Source organism: Lepidochelys kempii, chromosome 24, assembly GCF_965140285.1.
Source record: "Lepidochelys kempii isolate rLepKem1 chromosome 24, rLepKem1.hap1, whole genome shotgun sequence".
NCBI lineage: Eukaryota > Metazoa > Chordata > Testudines > Cheloniidae > Lepidochelys > Lepidochelys kempii.
Genome location: NC_136403.1, coordinates 7,521,351 through 7,534,488, shown reverse-complemented (window position 1 = coordinate 7,534,488; position 13,138 = coordinate 7,521,351). Strand labels below are relative to the sequence as shown.

Genomic DNA, 13,138 nt, shown 5'->3' with positions numbered 1-13,138 from the left:
GGTCAGAGCGTGGGACATGGGGGGCTGGTGCCCCCATTCGGCTGGGAGGGACAGAGAGGGATGATTAGGAAATGAGCAAGAGAGCGAGGGGCCTTGCTATGGGTCAGGATCTGGGCAGCCTGGCACAGTGGGGCGCCCCAATCTCAGATCCCACCCCCCAGGCCCTGCTCTCCCAGCCCTGAGCTCCCCTCCCACAGCTCTGCCGGTGGCCCTCACTCACAAACCGCAGTCCCTCTATTCTCATTTCCATTGTTCCCTATTGCAGGATTAGATATAGATCTTTCGTACTATAATGAAAATATCACACACTGGAACATACTTCAGTACTAAAGTGATTTGTAACCCAACACCAGCCAAAGTTGATTATTTTGAGCAACACCGCTCTATCTGCTGGGTAGCTCAGCAGAGTAGGTGCGTTCATGTAAATACAGTTTGCTCCTGAAGTCTCTTACTCTCATTCACAGAGTTCATTCAGACCCTGCTTACATGTGTAACCCGTTAGAGGCTGCAGCAGGCAAATATTCATCTCCGAAAGCATTTCATTGCTATGCAGTCTGTGTTCCGAGGGTTATTCAGAATAGGAGCTATGCTGATTTCTAGCAGCTGAAGATCTGGCCTGATCTGTGCACTGCTATAGAACCTTTCATCTGTGGATCTCAGGGTCCATCTCAGCACCCGCAGGACTGGATTAATTTTTTGTGGGCCACGGTGCCAGGACCATCGCTCCACCCCCTGCTCTGTCCACTGCTCCATTCCGACACCCCGCTCCACTCGGCCTCTTCCCCCAGAGGCCCTGTCCGCGCTCCACCCCATGGCCCCACTCGCACTTGGCCTCTTCCCTCCCAAGGCCCTGCCTGCTGTTTGAAAGGGGTGAAGGGGTGGGGAGGAACATCTGCCAGCCTGTGTTTGGGATTCTAGGCCTCATTAGCATATTCAAAGTGCCAATATCCATATGCTAATGTGCACCTAGAGGGCATTTCTGCTCAGCCCTGTGCACTCAGGAAAGTGCCCGGGTGCTCTGAAAATCCCAGTCAATGCTGGGTGCTCAGGCAGTTGAGGCTAAACCAAACACCGGCTTGGAGAGCGTGCTGGGTGCCCAAATGCCAGTGAAGCAGGCACTGGACTGCAACTCAGGAGACCTGCATTCTAGTCCCTGCACTAGCCCTGCCCTGCTGTGTGACCTTGGGCAAATTGCTTCCCTGATCTGTGCCTCAGTTTCCCCCTGCCCTTCGTCTGTCTTTATCTATTTAGCTTGCGAGCTCAGGGAGGCAGGCTCTGTCTTTCCCTCTGTGTTCATGCAGAACCGGTGGACCTGGGTCCTTATTTCAGCTGATATCTCTAGGTTTTACCATAATACTGATGGTAACTTAAACCCCAAAAGGGAGGTCCCAGCGACTGTTTGCACCTGTCTGAGCTTTTGAAAATGTTGACCCTACTAGTTTATTTTTTAACTCTCCCAATCATGTGCTGTAGGGTCTGAGAAGGGAAGGAAAAACATCTGATTTTAGTCTTCCGGGGCTGGGGACTGAAAATCAGCCTGCAGCTGTAGTGAACATCCCTATTTTGATACAGTCACAGTAATAGTGAAACCAGAGGTCCTGGCATTTCCCTATTCACAGTCCCCTGTGATGAGCCTGGCAGGGCAAACCGAAGTTGTTGTTCTCAGCATGCAGTCAGAGCAGGAAGTGTGTTAGGGTTCACTCAGGAGCTAACGTTGGGAGGAGAATTTGGGGGAATTCTTGCTGCCTGCCGATCAGTTCAGGATTCCTGCCTAGAAATCTCCACTGGACGAACTCCCATCTGGTATGTTTGGCTTTTTCTTTTTCCCCCTGTACTTTAAATCTCCTCTTCGTCATGTTTGGAACCATATGTTTGAGGAACTAAAATCAAGAAATGATGTTTTGTATTTTGCTTGTAGAGAGTTTGCATCTGCAGACACCGGCATGTATCAGTCTTGTCTTTCTATCCCCATATAAAACTTTCTCTCTTCCAATAACCTCCTCTATCCAGTGATGAGCTACCAAAATCTTAACAACCGGTTCCCTATAAAAAGTTCTGATTTAAGGGATGTGCCCCAGTATGTATTTTTTGTACCAACAGGGTTACCATACGTCCGTATTTTCCCGGACGGCCATTTAAGAACCAAAAAGCCTGACCTGTCCGGGAAAATACGTGTGTGTATTAACCCTGCCTCAAGTTCTTTTTTACAAAGATGGGCCTGAACTAGAAACGAGCTCCGTTTCACATGTGTGGGTCCCCGCCACGCCCTGGGGGTGTGCTAGGGGGACCAGATGTCCCGATTTTATAGGGACAGTCCCAATTTTGGGGTCTTTTTCCTTATATAGGCTCCTTTTACCCCCCACTCCCATCCTGATTTTTCACACTTGCTGTCTGGTCACCCGAGGGTGTGCACATGTGTGGGTCTCAGCTGCTCCATGCCCCCCTCATTGAAGCAGGTGTGCAGGGTTACTGCCCTGGGAACTGCAGGGCACCAGTGGACGTGGGGCCAGCTGAAGACAGGGGGATGGGGCAGGGCTAGCTGGAAGCAGGGGGTGCGGGGCTGGCTGCGGGCAGGGCAGGGGGTGCGGAGCTGGCTGGAGACAGGAGGGTGTGGGATTGGCTGGAGGCAAGGGTCTAGCTGGAGACAGGGCAGGAGCTGACTGGAGGTAGGGGCTGGCTGCAGGCAGGGCATGGGGGTGCAGGGCTGGCTGGAGACAGGGGCTGGCTGCGGGCAGGGCAGGGGGTACGCGAGGGGCTGGTGCGGGCAGGGGGTGCAGAGGTGGCTGGAGGCAGGGGCTGGTGCGGGCAGGGGGTGCAGGGGGTGCCTGGAGGCAGGGGGTGCAGGGGCTGGCTGGAGGCGGGGGCTGGCTGCAGGGCAGGGTGGTGGGCGCTCATGGGGAGAGCAGTAGGACGCAGCCCAGGCCCAGCAGAGCAGCCGGAGACCCACCAGGCAGCAGCGGGAGCCCCAGGGCCAGGGGTTGGGGGAACAGCACCAGGGCTTGTGCCCAGGGCCAGGTGGCAGCCCACATGGCTCCCGCAGCGCAGCGCCCCCGGTGGCCGGAGGAGGAATTTCATCACTTCCCAGCCAGAGCCCATCAAAGCCTCAGCGCCCCCTTCAGGGAAGCGGGTTAACAACCGGTTCTAAAACTGCTTCAAAATTTAACAACCAGTTCGGGCGAACCGGCTCCAGCTCACCACTGCCTCTATCTATCCATTCAACACCCTCTCTCTCACTTGCCATACACCCTATCTATCTATTCTCATACACCCGCTCTGTCTCTCTGTCTTTCTAGCCCCGTACACCCCTCCATCTTCCTATTTAGGCTGGAGTGTTCAAAGGAACCTAGGGGAGTTAGGTGAGAGTTAATGGGATTTGGTTGCCTAACTCCCTTGAAAATTGCTTGGGCTCCTTTGAAAATCCAAGCCCTCTTCACCCAAATCTCTCTGGGCCAGATCCTCAGCTGGTGTAAATCAGCTTTGCTCCAGTGACCACAATGGAGCGACACCAGTTTACACCAACTAGGGATCAAACTCATTGACCTCAGTGAAGCTACATCAGTTCCCACCCCAGCTGGGAATGTCTCTGACTTTCGCTAGCTCTATCCCTCCCTCCCCGCTGTATCCCTTATACCAGGCTCTGATGCCCAGGTCCAGGTCCAAGATCCAGTTCAGGAGCTGTGGAAGTACCCGGGTGATATTATCCATTCACCTAGCTCTGTTTTCCTTTCAAGTCTGTTGTTGTCGTATGGGGTTCCAGGAAGCCCCTTCCCTCGCCCCCTCGCCCCCAAGAGGTACAAGTGTGAGAGCTGCTGCAGGGTCAGGGTTTGCTTCTTGACACTTTGCTCCTGGCAGAGAGAGTGGAGAAATCTCAGCAAGTCAGTGTTGGATCTTTTGCACAATCACTGAGTGGAGGAAATTGAGACACTTGACTTAACCATGCAGATATTATCTTTCACCAGCGTGCTCTTTTTTTTTTTTTTCTAGCTGACCAGAATGAAGCTGTTGCTTTGTATCTTCCTGGCCTCTCTTGCTTCTGCTGCTACTGCACATCTACACTCAGACCCGACGCTGGACAACCACTGGGAGCTCTGGAAGAAAACCTATGGCAAGCAATACAGCCACAAGGTGGGGTCTGTGCAGCTGTGGGTTTGAAGCGGGGGAGGGGGATTTCCATCACCATCTCCCCTCCGGTCAGCAGGTATCCAGGACCGTGGCATGCCAGCCCTCTGGCAGCTCCCACTGAGATCGGTGCCTCCTGTTCCTCTTCTGGAGACTGTAAAGCTCTCTCTGCTTTCAGAAGTGCATTCAGCTTTAATGAGCACTGGGCCCTGTATGTACCCTCCACCTTGCCTAAACCATCCCAGGGGGTTAGCTGATTTCTTAAAGCGTGTTTTGTTAGGGATATATTAGAGCCAGGTGACATATTTCACACACCTCTTTTTTCTTTCTTTCTTTTTTTTTTTTTTGGTGGCAAAATGCATATTCGGGTTGACAGAAACAATTGGGGAATTTGGCTAGATTTTGGCAGATTGTTTCTGTCAAATTAAAAAAAATAAAATGGGAAGGTGGGAAAAAGTGATTCATTTCAGCGTTTAATAAATGAACCGTTTTGACTTTTCCTTTTGGAAAGCCATTTTGTCTTGGAATTTCCCTCCGTTCTATTAACAATAACTAAATAAAAAGGTTTAAAAAGCCCCAAATTGAAACAAAATGTTTGACTCAAGTCCAAAAATCTTCAACTGATTTTTAAAACGTTGTTTGGTTTGGCTTCCAAACCAAAAAGTCAGTGATTTGTACAGCTGTAAGCTGTATTGTGAATGTTTGATTCTTGATATTGTTTTGCCTCCTAACTGTATGTTCAGCTCCTTAATTACTTTGGCTTAGTTGAAGGCCCCGACTGTTTGGGGTCATTAGTGAATCCTACAGTACTTTCCTCCTAAATTACAAGGTATCATCACTGTCCTGGTGGCAATTACATTCTGCCTCCCTGTAGTTCCCCCTGATGATTTAAGTGGATACAATGTGATTCTTCTCTTCTTGTCCCACCCTGTTGTGTAGTGTTGCTGTGTGCTGTTAAAAAACAGCTGCAGACCACTCCAGAACTGGCTGCATTTTGGGGCTGCGGTAGGACTCAATCTTGCCACGCTTAACTAGTTAAGACTCCCCTTGATTTCCTAGGACGTTTTGCTTGAGTGAGTGTTGTAGGATCTGGGCAAGATTTTTGCAAAGCACTCAGGTTCCTGGGGGATCAAAAAGCGCTGTAGAACTATAACTCATTTATACTGCACATGGTTTCCTCTGGGCTACTGCATAATAACGTGGGGACTGTGCTTTGGTTCCAGAAAGAGGAAGGGGAACGGCGCGTGACTTGGGAAAAGAACCTCAAGCTTGTTATGCTGCATAACCTCGAGCACTCACTGGGGCTGCATTCCTATGAGCTGGGCATGAACCACCTGGCAGACATGGTAAGTTTAAAAAAAATATCACTTCAGACCAAGTGTCCGGGCATCTGGGAATTATCTGTATTTCTCAGGGGGTGCCATGGCCAGAGAATGTAACTGAATCGGGGTAGAATAAGCTGCAGCCAATCCAGGGTCAGTATGAGCAGTGCAGAGGTAGGCCCACAAACCACAGCACCCCTATGTGTCCTCCAGCAGCAACCTGCCCCCTTTACTGCTTCCGAGAGCTGTGCAAATCTTTGTCCTACATGCTGGTGTCAGGGGTGTGGGGGAAATCTGCCATCAATGGGGTAGTCCTGATTTTTTAAGTGCAGGTACTCCACCCCCTGCTAGCCCGCTGCTGGTGTGACCCCTCCTTCCCCCCCCCCGAATGTTTCTGTATCAAATGGCATCCTCCAAGCAGTGTCACCTTGCACACAGAGTGCACGTGAGATCAAAACTGAGAGAATCCCATTCCTGCAGGTTCCTGCTTCTCTACCTTACTGTGTCTTCCACCCTCCCTTACCCCCATGAGGAATGCCACGTGTGGAATAACACACAGCCTGTCTGCTAGGCCATTGCCGGTTAAAGAAGTTGCTCCTTTAACTGAAATTGCAGGGGCTTGTGCTTCAGATCCCGTTACTGCCACCGCCAAGCATTCAGGACTCAGGAGTCAGGCCCCTAAAATCATGGGGGGGCTTAAAAATCCTGGAATTTGAAGAAAGTCTAAGTCTGGGGGCTCTTTTTATTTGCCTCTGGGTTTTGCGCTTTTAAGGGTTATGTTTTCCTGCAGGTCTCCACAGCAACACGAGAGATGGAAATTTAAAAAAAAAAAAAAAAGGCTGAACTTCTTGTGCAATCTCACAACTCCTTCCCCCCCACATTGGTGCTTTAAGGAAAACACCAGATATACTGACACGCACAATAAAATCAAGAGACTTGGCAATGCTGATGCTCCTGGGTAGAGCTTTGTGAAGAAGAGATTTTTTTGGTTTGGTGGCTGAAAAATCAATCAATCAAAAGTTAGCTTCAGGTGGACCTGAAATAGCAATGGTGAAATGAAAAAAAGATGAAAACAATTGATTTACGGTTGGACAACACATTTTTTTTAGTTTTCTAGATTATTTTACCTTTTTAAGAAATAAATAAATAAAATGGCAGTAAAATTTGAACTGAAAAGTCATTTTGACGAGTTATGAATTTTTTCCCCCCAGCTGAAACAATTTTGCAAATTCAAGGTGAGTTCACGCATTGTTTCGGTCCACCCAAATATGCAGTTTTCAGCCAAAAAAAAATATTGTTTTTGTCTGAAAACTTTCCGACAGTGCTAGTCCTGGGTTCTCTCCCCAGCAATATCCTGGGGGAGGATTAGCACATGAAGAATCACAGAATCCAGAGTTCCCAGCAAACAAAGCTACAGCATAGGCTATTGTGTCAGCCAAACTGATCCCCAGCATTCAGTCCTGCTCATATTTTTCAGTGCATAAAGGAAAACACTGTGTCAATGAACATGAGTTGAACCTGAACTGCAGAGTTTGTATCTGAATTCCCCCAGTGTTTGGGGCCAGCTGTACATCCAAGGGGACGTCAGTCTGAAGGGGTGTGTGTGTTCTTTTAACTAGACCAGCGAGGAAGTGGCTGCTTTGTTAACTGGAGTGAAAATTCCCCACCGACCTGACCGGAATTCCACCTACAGGCCGCGCCCTGGCAGCCAAGTGCCGGACTCCATGGACTGGAGGGACAAAGGATGTGTTACTGATGTGAAGAATCAGGTGGGAGGCTCAATCTGTTCCCTTGCTGACATGGGTGCCCATCACAGCAGTGGCTCAGTGCATCTCTCTGGCTTTTTCAGGGGCCCTGTGGCGCCTGCTGGGCTTTCAGTGCTGTCGGTGCCCTAGAAGCCCAGGTGAAACTGAAAACTGGAAACCTGGTGTCTCTCAGTGCACAGAACCTAGTCGACTGTACCAGTATGTATGGGAACTACGGCTGCAGCGGTGGATATATGACCCAGGCCTTCCAGTACATCATTGATAATGACGGCATTGATTCGGACGCTTCCTATCCGTACACAGCTCGGGTTGGTATCCAGGTTTGAGACAGACACAGAGAGTGTCTGTCTACACTGCACACTAAGCCCGGGTTCTGACTCAGCTTTGATCCCAGGCTCCCCTTCCATCCATACACTAATCAGCCTGACTCAGGACAGCAAGCGCTCAGGCCCCAGGTCCTAGGACTGTGCTAGAGGGGAGGGTCAGCGTCCACGTCCCGCTGACTTGCATCCAAGCCTTGTCATTTTGCAGAGTGGGTGCAGCAAAAGCTGCAGAGCTGAGTCAGAACGTCTGTGCAGGGCAGTATGGACACATTAGCACAGCTGTGAGACCTGGGCCCAGCAATTGTAAACCCAGGTTTACAGTGCAGTGTGGATGCTGAAGAGTGGGCTTGGAAACACTGAGTCCGCAAGCCTGGGTCCCAGAGACCCAGGTTTATGAATGCCATGTAGACATCCCCCAAAAACTCAGAGACTCCCTAGTCCTTTTCGTAGTCTGTTGTTGGCATCTCTTCTGGCGAGTGTGTAGCATTCTGTTCTTTGTGGCCTGTTTTGCTGGGTCTTCCTGTGCTATTTGTGTCAGCACAAAGAACAAGAGAAGAGGTCTGCAGGCAGTCATTAGAGCAGTAAAACTTGGCATCAGTATTCCTGACGTCTACTCCCAATGTTGGGTGGAGAGTGGTGGCTAATGGCTAGAGCAGAGGGACTTGTGCTCAGGTCACTTGTAATCTTAGCTCTGTTTGTTGTAATCTTAGCTCTGTTTGTTCCTCTGACTTCTCTGTGAAACCCAGCTAATCCCACTTCCCCCTGTCCCAGAGGCATGGAGGCTCATAAATCCATCGGTGAAATGCGTGCTGCAAGTGTTCACTGCTGTCACTGAAAGCTGAATCCTCATATTTCTCCTTACCTGAGTGATGGGAAAGGAGAGAGATGAACACTGAGTGAATTAAAATTGGCTGAAAATGCTCTTTTCAGGGCACCAAAGCTATTTGTGAATTTGACCTAAATTTGGCAAATATTTTCTGCCAAAAACCTCCCCTGATTTTTTTCCCCCCGAAAATGTCAAAAGGAACTATTTTGACAGCTCATTCGGAAATGAAATAACATTCGAGATGTTTCATTTGAGCCAAATCAAATTTTTTTCGATTTTTCGTTTCAGCAAAAAACCCTGAAAAAAATGCAATTTTGGTTTGAAACAAACCAATTGGTTTTTTTAGATTTTTGTTTTGTTTTGTTTTCTTTCATTTGTTTGTTTTTCCAGGTAAGTCACTGAACTGAAAAATGAATTAGTCCCTCAGCTCTGATCTCGATGCCCAGAGGCAGAGGGAATGCTCCAGAGGGAGCAGCAGTGGTCTAAGAAATGTGAGGAATTCAGACAACGGAGGGGAATACAAGGGAGATCAAAACAAATGTTGCGAGTGGGTCAGATGTTCATGCCAGAGGCTGAAATGTCCCTGTTTCATTTGCTCTTTGCCACTGCCAGAACGGAACGTGTCACTATAACCCTGCCACGCGAGCCGCCACCTGCTCCAAGTTCGTTCAGCTCCCGTATGCCAATGAAGCAGCCCTGAAGGATGCCGTAGCCGATATCGGACCTGTGTCCGTCGCCATAGATGCGAAACTGCCTTCGTTTTTCCTGTACAGATCAGGTACGTTCTCTAATCTAGAACACCTCGCGCCCGGTGCGGTACGTCGTTTGAAGCCGTGATGCCTTTGCTTTCTGTGGACTGTCTCTTTAAATGTAAAGCGGAATGTGGAGGAAGTTGCTATTTGTTCTGCAGCTTGTTACTGAGGAGACGCACACACTGTGCTCTTCCCATAAAGACCTGCCTTTTGTTTTCTTGTTATTTCCTGGAATCTTTTGATCCCTCTATAAATTATAGTCATTATCAAACAAAGGCCACAGGCAGCTGAATGCATGTTTTGCTGTATGTGAGTGACACCATCCTGTTACCCCTTGGTTCATAGGTGCTGACTTTTATTTTTCCCCAGGGGTGCTCCACCCCTTCCCCTGAGGCCTCACCCTCACTCCGCCTCTTCCCACTCCCAGCTCCCCCGAGGCTCCTGCCCTGCTTACCGCTCTCTGCCTTCCCCAAGCGCCTCTCCTAGCTGCCAAACAGCTGATCTGCGGTGCCTCCAAACAGCTGATCAGTCGCACCTTTGACAGTGCTGCCCATCATCTGTGGCTGCCTACATTACCCCAGGAGCCATCTCAACCCCAGAACTGGGCTGAAAGGCCATTTTAGAGCCGCCCTGAACTGAGTTTGGTGCAGCACAAAATTGCAGCCACAATATCTGACAGTGCCTGGAATACAACCCAGTCAAAACTAATTAAAAAAAAGCACAGGTTAATGTAAGCCACACCCACTCAGTGGGGTGTTCTGTCCCCCTCTAGTGGTGGCTGGGCCACAGAAAGGTTGAGGAGCCTGCCAGCCTGGGTTAGAAGAGGCTGGGTTTTACAGAGCAAGCAGGAGAGGCTCATGCGTTAATTCAGAAGTCCCATGTTCGGTCCCCGCTGCCCACCCTGGCACACTGGCATTACAATAGCATGAGAGAAGGGTCCACACTGGGGTCCACACTTGGATGTTGCATAAGTTATGGCAAGCTCCCAAGCGCCACACAGAATTGCTGTAGACCCTAACCCTGGCTGGCATGCCCCCTATGCTTGAGCTTTTGGAAGGGCGCCTCCTAAGACAGCTTGTGGCTGTCTTGCTCGGTTCCTGTGCTGGGGGAATTCTGGATGTAGGGTTTTTAAGGGAACACTGTGAGGAGACCATAGTGAGAGGAAGATTCCCTCCCGGTGCTTATGGGAATTGGGTTACTGAAATAACTCACGGGATGTGTGAGATGATGGAGCCTTTCAATGTTTGTACAGGCCATGGAAATTAAACTTCCCAGTGGACAGAGCGCTGGACTGGGGCTTAGGAGAGCTGGGTTTGATTCCAAGGGCAAGTCACTGCCTGCACTGTGCCTCAGTTTCCCCATCTGTGCAATGGAGATAATGAGACTGAGCCGCTTTGTGATCTACTGATGAAAAGAGTGAGAGATTGTTATTATTACCCCCCTTACAGGTTAGAGGCATGTTGGCACCATTTGGGTGCTGTTGCTCACAACAATTTTACTGAGCAGAGAAGTCCTTGCTGGCTTTTTATTCTCCCTTGTGATTGCGCATTCTTTCCTTCCAGGAGTCTACGATGATCCACGCTGCACTGATCATGTGAATCATGGGGTTCTAGTTATCGGCTATGGCACCCTGGATGGGAAGGACTTTTGGCTTGTGAAAAACAGGTAAAAGAAAATCCATCACTGAGCCGTATTTATCTATAGAATAACAAGCTCCTGGGATATGCGTGGGGTATAAGTGAGCTGTGTAGAGCTGTGCATGTATGTGTCTGTACTGATGTGAATTGGATGCCCTTTTTAAACAGTTTGAAACACATGAGAAAATGGGGGAGGGGAACCCTGCCTATAAAGAAAGGTGTTTTATTCTCTTAATGTTTAATTCTGTGCTTTTTCTCCTTCCAACAGCTGGGGTGAATATTTCGGTAACAAAGGGTACATTCGAATGTCCAGGAACAAAGGAAACCACTGTGGGATTGCCAGTTATGGCTCTTATCCACAAATATAGAGGGACGCTCTGCTTCAGAATGCACTCTGGAGATGTGGTCTGTTAAACTGCGAATCTTAGCCTTGCTGTAATCTAACTGCTGTGTTTGAGAACAATGTACGGGCTGTAGTGGCAAAATCCTCCCATCAGATCCATCTGACGGACCTGAGATAAGTAGCCAAAATGATGAATGATCGCGGTTGGTCTGGTCCAGAATTTGGACACTTGTAGCTCACTCTCCCTATCCCGCAGGGGTGTTTTTAATGGATTCATGTCTCTACATTGCTTTGCGCATGTGAAGTGCTATTTCAGTGCTGAGTATTGTCACTGCCTCTGTCTCAAAACGTATTGGCTGAAGGCCACGTCGCACGGGTAAAGCTACTCCACGTGGTGGAGTTGCCGAAGCCACGTCAGAGGTGGCGAGGCGAAGTAGCTGGATCAGCACATCCCTAGCCACATGTATGGATTTTCCCCAGTACAGGTCACAAAGCAATCATTAGCAACCTAGGAGATCAAGCAAACTGTGGACATTCCTTGGAGGAGGGAACATGTTTCCCATGGCCACACAAAATTGGGTTGGTATCTTGCAATGCTGCTCCCATAAGTCTTATGTGAAGACATTAGCACACCAGCCGTCAGAAACGACCTGAGATCGCCTTGTGCTGTGGAGAAGCCCAGCCATGGAACCAAGTGCTTCTGCTGTTATAAAATGTGACCTACAGAGTGAAGTCAGCCTTTGCCACCCGCAGCGCTTGGACCAAGGACACGGTGCAGAGATGAAGGGCCTGATTCTCTCTGCCACTGCACAGCCATTTACCCCTGTGCAAAGTAGGTGTATAATGTTGCTGAATCAGAATAGCAGCAGTTTTCAGCCGAGGTATAAATGACTGCACGGGATGCACAGTAGCGGGGAGTCAGGCCCAAAGGCTGTAAATCTAGCTGCAGGTAGAGGGCTAGTGATTGAATGAGCAAGAAAGCACGGAAAGGGTGAACCTGGAATCCACACCCCCAGCTGCAAGTTCCAGCACAGCACCAGGAAACACACATCTGCTGCCCTGTTCTACTCCACAGGCTGCGGGCCGGGGGCGTCCTGCTTCTGTATCTGACCTACTGTGCCCTACTTCAAGATATGATTTGCAGACACCTATTGACCGAATCCTTGCGGGATACGGTTTCAGTGTGACGTCACACATCTCCACAGCACCTGAAATGCATTCTCTTCTCTCCAATTCAGCACTGAGGTTGCTATGATGATCCAGATGTAATCTCATCTGTAAGCAATGCATGTAAAATAAATTACACATCCTCTTCTGAAAGGAAAAAAAAAATATCCAATTGTCTGAGAAGTTTAGGCTCAGTCTGTTTAGCAGGGCCAGGTGTGGGATACTTAGCGAGCGACAGAAATGCAAAGCCACACCGATTACAGATGAAAGAAACTCTCAGGCCCTGATGCTGCAAAATCTAATTCCCCACAAAGCCACAAAAACCCCCATCAATGGATGAATGTGAACAACTGAGCAACATCGCCTCATGGTGAAATTTCATGAGATTTTCAAGAACCACCAAAGCATTTCTTGCCCTGGGCTAAATTTTCAGTTGTACTTGGGTGGTTCCCTGAGGCTGTCTTGTGTCACTGCTTCCCCTCGTTTGCGGGGAGTGCCAGGTGAGTGACTGTTGGATCTTGGGCAGCCCCTGTTGTTAGGCAGTGTCTGACTGTGTGCTGTTTGTTACCTGAACGTTTAGGATGAAATTCACCATGTGCAGAGGGCCAGCACAAGGTCTAGACGCCATTCTAGGGTGATCAGGTGCCCAGTTTTTGCCTGGAAAGTCCAGTTTTAAAAGGGACCAGATAGTGTCCAATCAGATTTACTGACTGGACATTCAACGTCTGGTTACTGCGGGCGAGGGAGGTGCTGGATCATCACCCACACCAACCTCTACTCAGCTGGGGCCGCCTCCTACCTTTGTTGAGTGGCTGCAGCTCCCAGCCCTGGTTCCACAGGCAAATCCCTCCTGACCCAGGTGGGGAGGGATGGAAGGAGAAAA

General features: G+C 49.4%; 1 protein-coding gene across 1 annotated transcript; it reads left to right on the top strand.

Annotated features, from left to right (window-relative positions):
• The first annotated feature begins 1,635 nt into the window (after positions 1 to 1,635).
• Positions 1,636 to 13,138, top strand: LOC140902658 (cathepsin S). The gene is made up of 8 exons (XM_073322980.1): positions 1,636 to 1,803; positions 3,985 to 4,125; positions 5,343 to 5,465; positions 7,061 to 7,210; positions 7,291 to 7,515; positions 8,969 to 9,134; positions 10,671 to 10,773; positions 11,014 to 13,138. Exons 2-8 carry the CDS (start codon positions 3,994 to 3,996, stop codon positions 11,111 to 11,113), a joined length of 999 nt encoding a protein of 332 aa, XP_073179081.1. The 5' UTR covers positions 1,636 to 1,803; positions 3,985 to 3,993; the 3' UTR covers positions 11,114 to 13,138.